This window comes from Artibeus jamaicensis, unplaced genomic scaffold (assembly GCF_021234435.1).
Source record: "Artibeus jamaicensis isolate MK-2021 breed Jamaican fruit bat unplaced genomic scaffold, CSHL_Jam_final contig_797, whole genome shotgun sequence".
Lineage (NCBI taxonomy): Eukaryota > Metazoa > Chordata > Mammalia > Chiroptera > Phyllostomidae > Artibeus > Artibeus jamaicensis.
The window spans coordinates 6,094,439-6,107,821 of NW_026521977.1; the positions used below are offsets into that span (position 1 = coordinate 6,094,439).

Here is a 13,383-nt window from a genome sequence, read left to right on the forward strand (position 1 = left end):
TACTCACTGTTTTTCTTCCTGTCTGAGGGCTGGATGTAGGGGCAAGACTGAAGTGCAGGACTCTTGAGTTCTTATTTCTATTAACTTGTTCTATGGCTGCAATTCTAAAGGTGGTTTTGGTTGTAAGTAATGGAAAATAGCTTGTTAGTTTAAGTAAGACAGGGAATTTGTTGGGGTTTGGGAATCTCTCTGAATTCAATGAAGAGTCAAACATTTGGGGCTTGGGGAGGGCAGGGCACCCTGGACCCCTCAGCACCCGAAATTCACACGTCTGCTATCCAGGGCACACTCCAGTCAGGTAATCTGGCCACCACTGCGGCTAGTCCACCCTATTAAAATTCCAAATGCTAATGAGAGGTAATCTGATTGGCCCACAAGGGGCTCTTACTTAGCCAATAAGTTCCATCCAGTGAGTGCTGCAGTGGATGCAGCAGAGGGGCCAGAAAACAGGCAGGGCTGCCCCAGTCCTTCTCCCCTTGAAGTGAGCAGCTGTGATCCCACAACAAGCCTATAAATGTGACCACGACTAAGATTCTTCTCCTCACTGGGCCTCGGTGTCTCTGTTTGTAGAATGAGGGCTTAGGGTCAGAACCTCATGACTGGATCAGTGTTTCTTTCTCAGAATGGGCCAGCGGCAGAGCTGCCGGGGTGCTTGAAAAAAGGCTCGTGTGCTCCACAGCGTGCTGTTGAATGGTCCACGATAGGTGTCCCGAAACAAGGCAAAGTGAAACAAAGCAAAGTGCCCTGATTTGCGGTGTTTGCCCAGTTTCCGGGCTGTAAATAAATACCTGACTCTGGCCAATTTCAAGCTAGTAAAGTGAAATTAGTGTGCAAGGAGCTGGGAAGAGAGGCACACTGGGCTACAGACCACCACCAGGCTGCAGGTTCAGAACCCTGAGGGAGGCCTGGGAACCTGCATTTCACCTCTCACAGGTGATTCGGGTGGATGATACAATTTTTGGACCCCTATCCCTAGAGCTCTCTGAGGGCCTTGCCAGTCCTTATATTGCCTCATTCTAAATATATTATTAGTTCTCACACTGGCCCTGGGATTCAGGGAAGATTTTCCCATATGAGAACAATACACAGGGAGGCCTGTAGAGATGGATGGGCTCAGCTGAGTCCACACTCCATCCACACCAGCCCGCGTGGCACCTCTGCCTGTCCCCCGTGAGTGCCCCGTCCCGCCATTGCTCCTGGAGGCAGGGCAGCAGCATCTCAGTGTGCATGTCTCAGGGATGCAGGGGTGGGGGGACTGCAGGACATGAGGTCACTGCTGTGGACACTGGGATCCTGGCCCATCTCTTATCTCTCTGGCTAGACTGGCTTTTCAGCTGCTATCGTCACGAACTTCTGATCTGATATCTCCATCTCCGGAATGGAGAGCCTGCCCAGTGTCCAGCTATTTTTGTGCAGGGTCCTCACCTTGATAACCTTCTCTGAGCAGGTCGAGGACAGAGTGGAGGACGCCATTCCTTACTGGTGATGTGCTGAGGCAGAGAGAAGCACCTCAGAGCCCAGGGGAGGCCCTCCAACAGACAGCAGGGCTGGAGCAGAAGCTGGGAAGGTGGTGGCTGGACAGGGAAAAGTCCAAACTACTGATGGGAACATAAGTTCTGTTTTTAGGGGCTTTTCAGAAGAAACCATCTGCACTGTGAAGTTAGGTTGTAGGTTTAGTTTTAAGCTGGAATGATCTCTGACTTCCTCTTCTGCTCTAAAGTGGTGGTTCTCAATGTGTATCCCACCCCAGACCAGTAGCATCTGCATCACCTGGGACCTTTGCAGAAATGCGAATTCTCAGACTCAGAAAGCTCCCCCCTCTGGGAGCCATTGCCTGACAACAGGATTCCAGGTCGATTTGAGGGGGTTAAGCAGTCCTCTCTCAAGGAACCCTTTTTCAGTTCAAATGCACCACAGGCCTGCCAGGCTGAGCTGTCCTTTGACCACAGAGCAGATGGGCTGTGACAGCAGAAATGATTGAGGAAATGAGATGAGGAGCAGGGTGAGAGACCACAAGAGACACGAGACACTGCTCTGGATAGGACAGGCCTTTCCGGGTGCTGTCTAGTGGGGCAGCCAGTTGGAGATGTCCTGCTCAGTGTGGACACTTCAAGCAGTAGAGAAATTCGTGGACTGTGAAACTCTTCTCCTCTCTTCTGAAGTTCTCGTAACTCTCCTGGCTCTGGATTCTGCTGCTTGTCCTCCACCATGGCCCTGCCCCGTCTTCTCCTCCCCTCTACCTCCCATCAGAGCCTTGCCTTCTCGGAAGCGTGCTTCCAGCCCATGCTCCACACTACCCAAGGCTTTGGCTTTCATGCCCTACCTTCTTCTATGGGCTCTGTCCAGCCTCATCTGATCTTGGAGGCCAGAACCCTCCTTGGCTACCCCCTGGACGGTGCCCAGAGTCTCCGAGGAGCCCACTACATGATCCCTTCCAAAAAGTATATGTGCGCCTTTTCCTATAGACCATGTAGGGTCTGCTGGGCCAACTGAATTTGGAGCTGAGGCTGGGGGTTGACTATTGACCTAGCTGGCTGAACTGTAAATCTGAAATCTTCCCTTCATTTAGGTCTGAACTTGTCCTTCCTGAAGCGACTTGGGAAGCTGGTGGAGCTGGGGTGAGCTGTTGGGAGGGCAGAAGAACATGGAGTCGGGCTGCATGTTTTCCTGGTGCAGCTCTGAACCGTTCCTGAGGCTTCTCCATGGGCAGAAGGTGCTGCCTGTGGTTGTGCCTCTGAGGGTGTGTGTGCCTGTCTCTGCTTGTGAACAATCTCCCTGTTTGTTCAAGAGGGTTCCCACGCAAATATGCGTGCAGTCTCCCTTCATTTCACAAGCTGCGAGTCCACAGGCAGGCAAGTGAAGCCATCCACCCTCCATTTTCCTTGTCTGTACAACGGGAATAACTTCTACACACAGTTACTGCGGTGGTGAACGGTGCACATAAGCCCCTCAGCACAGCTCCTGGTGCTCCTGTGGGAGGCTGTTATCACTAGACCCCTTGTGCCAGTTAACTTCGCCTCCCGGTACATTGGTTCCCTCATGTGTAAATTGAGGATAATACCAGAACCCAGTGCTGCGAGGGTTAGGGGAGCTGATATTTGTACTTAGTACTGTGCAATAAATATTAGTCATTATAATCCTTATTATCTTTCTGTGTATGTATGTGTCTGGGTGAGAATCTCTGTGTTGTGAATGCCTCTGCTCATCTGTGTATGTACAGATGTGTATATGTGTGTATCTATGTTTATATGACCAGGCAGCCTCCTGTCTCTGGGTGGAGTTTGCTGTTGGCCCAAGCCTGGGCTCTGTGAGCCAGCCAGGGCTGGCGCCGGGGATGGAATTTCCATTAAGAATTAAGCAGGACAGCACTGGGAAGCCGGGCAGGCCAAGGGGAGGGGGTCGAGGGGGACGATGCTCCAACTCTGATCTCCCTCAAGTGGCCTCAGTTCTGGACTGTCTCAGAGAATGCCTCTGCCATCTTTGCCTTGAGTTTCAGGCCTTGCCGGGGCCATGGCCCAGAAGGATGGGCAAGCAGAGAGGAGTTGCCCCCATGGGCCTCAGTAGGGAAACCCGGAGTCACAGCAGCCAAGACCGGAGCCATGAGGCGGCCTCCGGAGAATGGAGAGGCAGCCAGCGAGGGTATAGGCGGCGGGGGCCTTTGGGGCCGGCAGGAGCCGAGGAGGCTGGGCTGTGCAGTAGGTATCTGGGAAAGTGGACGTGCGGATGTGTGTGTGCACGCATGTGTTTGCAAGTGCGGGTGCACACCATTGGGGTGTGCAGGCGGGGGGTATTCCTACTAAGTGTCCTAAGGGAACATTTAGCAAACCAAATCTGTTTCTCTCTTGCCCCGAGACCTAGACATTGAATTTGGTCCTGGAAATAAAAGACTTCTTAGACTTTTTGCTAATACTTATCCTCATTCCATTTCTAGCACACTAAAAAATATTTTTGCTTTCTAGGTACTTTTATATTCCTGATCTCATCTCATACTTTCAACAACACATGTGCTATTATGATTGCCAATGTAAATATGGGAAAACTGAGCTTCAAGGATAGTGACTTGTTCAAGGATACACAGCTAGAAAGCAGTAAAGGCAGGAGGCAAAGTCGGGTCTGTTTAAGGACAAGGTCCAGACTATTTTATTACACTACCTGACCTACCGGAAACATACTCAGAGAAAACATTCTGCCAACTCCGGTGTAGCTCCAGGTGGGTGGCTGGGGCCCAAACTCTGCCCCAGGCTCTGAGACAGCCTTTGTTGAGATAGAAACTGAAGCTACACTCAGGGGGCTGGGGGATAGAATCAGGCTGTCCCTGGATGGATGGAGGCTTGAGTCGACAGCTGGCCTGTCTGGGGGAAATGACTTGGACACCCACTGAGACTGGGCTCCCCAGAGAGCTGGGGAGTTAATGCCAGGAGCTGCCATGTGTCCAGGCCAGAGAGCAATGGCCATTTTCAGCCAGGGCCTAACAAAGAGAGCAGGGAAGAGAAGGCTGAGATGGGATCTTGGGGTGGTCGTTGTGCGTGGAGATGGACCTGGCCTCCCTCTCCCTGAACACCTGGTGCAGGCACATTAACATAGTTTGCACACGAGGGATTTAGGTTAGACGCCAAGGAGAACTTCCTGCCAATGAGAGGATTCAAATTTGGGGAAAAGGCCCACAGGAGGCTAGGGGCTGCCTTTCCTCAGTGATCCTTTAAAGTGCATGGAGGCCCTCCAGGGTCCCCCCTTCATTCTTGGCAGGGTGGAAGGAGTTGGATAGAATGACCTTGAAACTTCTTTCCAGTTCAAGAATGCAACATTCCTGAGCTTTTGGGTAGGAATCAGCCTTTTCTCTAGCTTTAGCCATGGGACACAGAGAAACCCAGAGTGGAAGTTTGATGTGCCCCAAGTTAGACGGCGTCTCTGCCATTTTTGGTAGGTTTGTAATCTGGAGGTCCATGATCTTATGAGGGGCTTCGGTTCCAAAGGGAAGCACCTGTGGTGAATAAACCAAGTCGCATTCCAGGCATTTGGGGGCTGCTCAAAGCTTGGCGGCTCCCTCCGAAGAGCGTGTGAACCGCACCCAAACCCCTCCTTATTTTGTTACAGCTCCAACGGAACAGATCGCGCCGCGTTCCCTTCCCCTCTCCAGATGCTGGCATGAGGGGTGCATGTGGGTCACCTTCGCCTGACCGGCTCTGAGGCTCCGGGGTGCTTGCCCGCGGTGACTGCCGCCCAGCACGGGGTGAGCCAGGTCTCTAATTAGACTTGACTGCGTCCCCATTCCAGCTCTCCCCACAGAGCGCGACGTTCCACTGCCAGGGGCACCAAAATAGCCTTGCAGCAGGGCTGAGACTCCAGGCAGCGGAGGCTGACGCGGGACGGGACAGAAGCTTGGCTGGGAGTGCGCTGTTGTAGAAGGTCCTGCCACGGCCCCAGGGCGCCTGCGGGGGCAGCGCGGGGCGGAGGCGCGGATCGGCGGGAGGTTGCTCAGGCCGGGCCAGGCCAGCGCAGCCACTTGCGCGCAGCCTCTGGAGCCCCAGCTGCGCCCCGCCGCCTCTGGCTGCCGCAGGCACCCGCTCTAGCCCGCCAGCTTCTTCAGAGTAAGTAGACACACAGCTGGCTGGATTCAAGGGCCGGTGCTGGACCTGCCAGCCTCGTTGGGGACAGAACATGTTTTTGACTATTTGGATAGTAGGTCTCCGCGTGTCAGTGTGAGTGCCAGCGGGTGGGAGTGTATCTCGGCCGATGTGTTAGTATGTGGGACTTTCTAGCATGTGCCTCATGGTTGAGTGTGGGTGGGAGAGCTGTCGGTGTGTATGGGGACTTACGTGTAGGTGGGGCTGGTGTGTGCCCACAGGTGGCGTGTATGTCTGTGCTCCAGGCAGCCCTGTGGGGACCATGTCTGCTCCCCTGGAAGTGCATTCACCTGTGCGCTGGGAAGGCTCCCGGTGGGCTGGGTGAGCGCACGTGCAGGTGGATAGATGTGTGTGGGCAGGCTGATGACGGCAGCAGCTTTGGAGTAAGGTGTGATATCTGAACTCAGACTTTCCAGGGTGACCTGACTTGTCCCCACCTGGGGTGTCTCCTCTGTGGGTCATGTGGCTTTGGTTTCTCGGGACTAAGCTGGACAAGAGCTCAGAGCCTTCACCCAACATGGAATGACCCCAACCGGCCAGAGTGGGGAGACGGCTTGGGGGGACCCCGCTGCCGCACCAGAAGAGACAGAAGGAAGATGAGAGGGGCGAGCAGACCACGGCTCTGCCCGCCCACAAACCCCACAGAGCACCCACACACTCACAGCTGCCCAGGTGTACACACTCCTGCCCACACATCATTCTTGCACTTCCTCTCAGGACATCCATGCAAACACTCACGCACTTCCAGCGTGTGTAACTGTGGGCAATGACACATATGCAGTGGGTACCTACATGTGTGTAAAGTAGGCATATGTGCGAACACAGCCTGGTTTGACCCAGTTGCAGCCTCCAGACCCCTCTTCAGGTCCCCTTTAGCCTACATATGGCACCCTGGACAATGAGTCCATGAAACTGGCCTTGGTAGGGAATATCTGAAGTCAGGGGCTTTGGCTGGGAGTCAGGGCAGATGGGGACACAGCACCACTGGGGTGTCCTGTTGGGTCTGGAACTGAGGCTGCCCCTGGAGCCTGTGGCCTCAGGCTCTGGGCCTCAGAAGCAGCTTTGGCCCCCTTACAAGTGAAAAGGCCAGTCTTGTAGGACTGAGGTGGAGCTCACACCTGTAATTTGCTCCAGGCTCTAGGTTATACTCTGGGTTCCCCTGCAGCAGAAAAGCGTGGTCCTCCTGTGTGTGGACTGGGGTCTGAGCAGCCACGTAAGTGGTGGGTTGAGCTGGGCTGATTCCATTTCTTCTTCAGTTTTAATCAACACTATTTTGTGTTTCCCATCTACAGGTGAGGCTGCAAGATCTGGCTTTTCCTTGGATCCTCTGCCCTCTCCCCCTTTTTCCTTGGTAAAATCTTGTTCTCCCTGCCCTCCTTCCCCTGGACTACTGGGGACACACTAAACAGTGCTTGGAAGAGTAGGTGCTCTCAAATATCAGCTGGTTCTGGTTGTTATTATTATTGCTTCTAGACCTCTCCCACCCTGGCCATTCTCCTCTGGACAGGTTTAGTGAGGTGCCCAGACTAACCGTGCTCCTTCAGTTGGGATCTTAGAAAGATGACATTGGCTTTGTCTTCCTTAGTGTTTACAGGTTGGTTGGAGAAGTGCCTGAGCTCTCATTCCATCAACTCCTCTCATGCAGGGGAGCAGATGGGCTTCAGCAATTTCCTGAGAGAGTGCTGGAATCTACCTTCACCTGGCCTGGTCCCCAGGCTGACCCTTGGCCATGGTTAAATGTGGGTAGGCGTGGTCAGCCTGGCAGCATTCTTGCAGAGACTAGAGGGGGAGGGAAGGAGGGAAGAATGCCCCAGCCTTCTCCTTCGTGGGGGTCCCTAACAACTTCAGAACACAGAAAGTCTCTGGAAGACTGGAAGAATCACAGTGACTCAGTCTCAGGCTGCTTCTCCATTCTTTATGAATCAAATAATATATCTGCCAATGAGAAGAATTTCAGACCAAAACAAGAAATTATAGAGCATCATGGGCAGCCCCACTAAATTAATTTAATTTCAGTTTAAAGAAGTCAGACAACAGAATAATGATAATAATTACAACCACCATTTGTTAAATCTAATATATGCTTTATTTTATTATTTCTCACAACAACTGTGTTAAGTTAGTTGTCTCCTCCATCTTCCACGCACCCTCCCTTTTTTCTGACAATGAAATTAAGGCTTAGAAAGTTCAAGGGATTTCTACAGGTTTGTGTGACTCCTAAGTTGTTGACATAATTTGTGTGTTTTCCTTCTTACTCTGGCTGCTAGGAAGCTTAGTCTATCATATAGCTCCATTCTAGTAACTATGTTCATTGGAACCCTAGCTTTGACTTCTAATTTTTGCTTAAACAACTTTATAGTATATACATCTTTAACTGTAAACTCCCACATTCTTTGCAGAGAAAGATTACAATAGAATAAGTAAATGAGCAACCAGCAACTGAGCATCTTCTTGGTCTCTGAGGATGAGAACCATATTGCATAGGTTTTTTTGGAACATCTCCAATTTTAAATACTTTATCTGGTTTTTAAAGCGTATGTCTCAGTTTTGGCTTTTGTATCTTTGGACTCTGATTTGAAACCATGTCTTGGAGCTTTTCTTCCTCCAGCTCTGGGAGATAATGCCCATCTCTGTGCTGGCTCAGACAATGGGGACTGTTGAGAATGAATTGGGCCATTGATAAATGGCTCCTACTCTGAGTGCTTCTGCTGCCAGCTCTTCCCTGTCTCAAAAGCATGAGTGTCTGAAGGAGTTTGGGTGCCTGAAGGAGTTTGACCCCTGCCTTAGGCCTGGCCCTGTCCCCATGGCCACCCCTTCCTATGTGACCTTGCTGAGGCCCTGGGCTCTGCTGGGAGGTCTGTATCTCTTGAACTTCAGCTCTGCCTTCCCCCGGGCCATGTGGTGTCTGACCAGGGCTGGCCCTTCTGGACAAGGAGTGTGGGCTTTGAAATGTGGAGGGACACTTGAGGGGGTTATTCTGCCCCCTCCCCTGGATCTGCGAGGCCATAGGCTAGTACTCACTCCTTCCTTCTTCCTCACAAGGGTGTCTTGAGTCTGCCAAGCAACTAGGGAGTCATTTATCACATCTCACTTGCAAGAGATGTGGGTTACCAGGGGCATCTGAATGCAATTCAGGGCTCTAACCACACTGCAAAGTTCATGAAGCTTCTAACTAATTCACTGCAAGACCGATTATTTTACCCTGACCAAGGCAATTAATGTTTGCAAAGGGGAGCAGTGGAGGACAATGCTTAGCACAAAATAATGCTTAGTAGGACTCTGATGGTGGGCTTAGGCGTTGAGCTGGGATTCTGCTTCTCGGTATGCAGTAGGTCACCCCACACTGGTGGCTGTTGCCCACGTTCAAGATGAATCTTTCCGAAAGCATTTGGTTACAAAGTGGGAAGGAGGACTCATTGGCCTGAGTCTCTGGGTGATGTGCTGGTGGGTTGGGGGGGCACTGAGGGAGATGAGGTGTTTGCTCCTTCCCAGGTAAACATCATCTCAAAAAGGTAAGACTAAGACTTGAATTGCATCTCTGCTGAGGATTCTTGTTCCCTTGACTTTAATCATAATCAAGTGGAAGCAGTTTTAAAATCCAGTAAGAGTATATTGGGTGGGATTGTCAGAACTTCTGTAGGGGGAGGCTCACTCACAGTCACTCACACTTACTTAGTATCTACTAAGGCCAACCGTTTTGTTCGGTTATTTGCACATTTTGTTTTATGAAACCTCAGGACCAGCCTTGTGAGACAGGTGCTACTTTTAAAAAATCAGGAAATAGAAGCACATGGGGTTAAGTGACTTGCTCAGCTCAGAGCCAGCATGGGTTCCATCCCGGGTCAGAGTGTCCACTGCTCACTCCCCCAGATCAGAGGCCTTGAAAGCAGGAGAATCCACCCCTGTAGGCCACCTGGAGAAGGTCTAAGGGCCTGGCTTCTCTGCCCCCGGACCTGAATGTCATCAGCACCATTGGCCTTTCCAGCCAGAGGCAGAGACTGCTGTTCTGTGGGAAGCAGGGGTGTGGTGGGGAAGGCCTCCTGGGCTGGTGGGGATTCCGCCACCCCCTTGGGGTGGGCAGCACTGGGCTTCTGAGGCTTCACTTCTCTCCTGGAGCAATTTCTGTCTTGGGAATGGAGCCTTCACCTAGACTCTGTGATCCAGTCAGCAGATCTCCCCTCCCCCAGCTCCAGGGTCCCTCAGTGCCAAGCCCTGGGTCAGTCCTGGGTCCTCAGAAGACGTCTCTGGGCAGACCAGACCCAGTTTGGTGTGATGCAGCGTCTGTGAGTGTCAGCAGTTTGGCTGGATAATTGTGTATAGTGTTCACTTTCTGTTGGAGAAATGGAGGTTTTGTCTTACAACCTAAATATCCTGGGTTTGGAAACCATGTGAAATGAAGTTTGTGGTCTGGGACTGTGGGCTGAGCTGTGGGCCTGTGTGTGGTGCTGGTTTCAGAGACACTGTTGAGGGACACAGTGATTGACTCAGGCCTCCCATGTTCTCTGATGGAGGGTCAGGGCCTACACCTGGCAACTCACAGAGAAACGAGCATGGGCTTTGCAGTCAGACGGATATGACTTGGAGCCTCGGTTTCCTTGTCTGAAAAATGGGGTTTCTTACAATGCTATCGTGATCCTAGAACCAGCAAGGTTTATTCAAAGCATAGAGTCTGACACAGACTAGGCAAACCACAAGTGGCATATCTTTCCTTCTTGTCCCAGCCACCCACCTTCTGGGAAAAAACACTGGCCTGATTGACAAGAGATCTCTTCCAGCTGTAGGTCAGCTCTGCGTGCACTATTATCTTATCCTTTCCAGACCTTACTTTCCTTGTGTGTAAATAGGGGAAGAACGAATTTCTCTCAGTCTCCTGTGTTTTTTGAGAATAATGAGAGAGACTGAAGTCAGGGCCTCTCTAGAAAGATGTGGAAGGTTCAGCCACTATTGTTCATGCCGCAAAGGTTAATTGAGATCCTGTGATGTGCCGGGACCTGTGCAAAGCACTGGGTGTGCAGATGAGTGGGAATCTGTCCTCAAACGGCGATCAGACCATGTGACAAGGCAGGCTTGTAAACTGGGTGTGGCTGGCCTTTCTGTGGGACACGCTCACGGCAGGCAGTGGAGTTGTGCGTGTGTCAGAAGAGACTGTGTTGTCTCCTGCTGGGGTAATCAGAGAGGCCTTCCCAGAGGTGAAAACTCTGGGTCTGGATCTTGAAATCTAACAGGAAGTTGTCTGGAAGGTAAGAGAAGGTCATTCTAGGTCAAGAGACCAGCACATACTAAGGCATGGAAGTGTTGCCTAGTATGGTGAACTGGGGGACTTTTTAGCAGTTACCGTGACAGGAGCATGTAGTGTGCGTGGCCACCAGTGAGGGGAAATGAGATGGGAGATGTCACGAAGGGCTCTCAGTGAATGTTGGGCTTTGAAGGCTGTGCTGAGGTGTTTGGATTTTTCTCCTGACGCCTATGAGCGGCCACTAAGGTGTTTCAAGCAGAGGAGGGTTATGGTTGGATATGAGCTCCATCATTCATTCAGCAAACATAAAAACAAACCATTTTTATCTTTCTTTTAACTTGAATATTATATCAAATTAATGAAAATTTGTAAGACTGGTCAAAGAAGTTCTTTTTCTTTTCTTGTTTTTGTTTTTAGACTTTATTTTTTAAAATTTTTTTAATTTATTTTTTTATTGATTATGCCATTACAGTTGTTCTATTCCCCCCTTCATTCCCCTCCACCCTACCTCCTCATCCCCACCATTACCCCCCTTTTAGTTTATGACCATGTGTCTCAAGTTCTTTGGATTCTATATTTCCCATACTATTCTTGCCCCTCCATCTATTTTCTATCTACTGTCTATGCTACTTATTTTCTGTACCTTCTCCCCCCTTCTCCTCCTCCCACTCCCCTGTTGCTAACCCTCCATGTGATCTTCATTTCTATGGTTCTGCTCCTGATCTAGCTGTCCTTTTAGTTTGCTTTTGTTTTAGGTGTGGTTGTTAATAACTGTGAGTTTGCTGTCCTTTCACTGTTCATGTTTTTTTTTAACTTCTTTTTCTTAGATAAGTCCCTTTAACATTTCATATAATAAGGGCTTGGTGATGATGAACTCCTTGAAGTTGATCTTATCTGAGAAGCACTTTATCTGTCCTTCCATTCTAAATGAAAACTTTACTGGATAGAGCAATCTTGGTTGTAGGTCTTTGGATTTCATGACTTGGAATACCTCTTTCCAGCCCCTTCTTGCCTGCAAGGTCTCTTTTGAGAAATCTGCTGACAGTCTGATGGGAACTCCTTTGTAGGTGACTGTCCTCTTATCTCTTGCTGCTTCTAGGATTCTCTCCTTCATTTTAATTTTGGCTAATATAATTATGATGTGCCTTGGTGTGTTTCTTCTTGGGTCCAAGTTCTTTGGGACTCTCTGAGCTTCCTGGATTTCCTGGAAGTCTATTGCCTTTGCAAGATTAGGGAAATTCTCCTTTATTATTTGTTCAAATAAGTTTTCCATTGGTGGCTGTTCCATTCCCCCTTCTGGTACCCCTATAATTTGGATGTTGGAGCATTTAAAGATGTCCTGGAGGTTCCTAAGACTCTCCTCATTTTTTTGAATTCTTGCTTCTTCACTCTTTTCTGTTTGGACATTATTTGCTGTCTTCTGGTCCACTCCATTGATTTGAGTTCCAGTTTCCTTTTCATCACTATTGGTTTCCTGTGCAATTCCCTTCATTTCAATTAGTTTAGCCTTCATATGTTCCTCTAATTTGTGACTAAAATCAACCAGTTCTGTGAGGATCCTGATCACCAGTGTTTTAAACTGTGCGTCTGAGAGTTTTGCTATTTCTTCATTGCTTAGATTTATAGGCTTTGGGGCTTTGAGATCTTCTTGAGCCATTTTTGGTCTGTTTGTGCCTGTTAAGTACGAGCCTTGGACTCCCAGGTCGCTGGGTTATGACGCTGTATGTGGAGGCAGGGACAGAGCAGGGAAATGGCAGTCCCCTCTGCTGTTTCTCGCAGCTGGGTGAAGAGCAGAGCCTTAGGTGGTTCACCGGGGCAGGGCCACTTAGGTCTCTGGATTATGACGCTGTATGTGGAGGCGGGGCCAGAGCGGGGAAATGGCGTCGTCCTTTGCCGCCACCGCTGCTGCTGCTGCCGCCACCGCTGCCGCCGCCGCTTGCCGCTGGGGCTGCTGGCTCTCGTCCAATCACCCAATCCCTCGCTTGTCTATCCACACACAATGCATGAATACGTGACCACAGTCAACCCGCAGCCCTGCTCCCTCGCTGTTTCCCCGCGATTGCTTGCTGAGTTGCCCACCAGGTCCAACCCTGCTCCTGGATTCTGCGCTCCTGAGTCTGTCTGACCGAGTTTTCCTGTGCAACCCTGCTCTGCCAGCTGCTGATTTCGCCCCTCTTACCGGTCAGGCTGAAGAATTTTTTGTTATCAGACTTCCCAAAGGTTCAATTTTCTGTGTTCTGGCTGTGTTTTCTGTTGCTATTATTTAGTTGTCTCTAAACTTGGTTGTGTGAGGAAGCACAGCATCTCCAGGTATGCCTCCATCTTGGCGGAAGTCCAAAGAAGTTCTTTTTTAATTCCTTACAGAATGCTCTGTTTACTTTATGGCTTTCACTGCCTTTCTCTCTAATAATATAAAAACATCCTCTTTATTATTTATATATATTTTGATTATCTATACAATTTATATTTTATTGTTCATTTATTATTATATTTACTGTCTTATTTATATGTGTCCATAAGTTG

At 50.0% G+C, this 13,383-nt stretch overlaps 1 protein-coding gene across 1 annotated transcript in view; it reads left to right on the top strand.

Annotated features, from left to right (window-relative positions):
• The first annotated feature begins 3,599 nt into the window (after positions 1-3,599).
• INSC (INSC spindle orientation adaptor protein) overlaps positions 3,600-13,383 on the top strand; it is a 123,656-nt gene continuing 113,872 nt past the window's right edge. The window contains exon 1 of the mRNA XM_037150582.2: positions 3,600-3,695. Within this exon, the coding sequence (XP_037006477.2) occupies positions 3,600-3,695 (96 nt within the window). The remainder of the gene's footprint in view (positions 3,696-13,383) is intronic.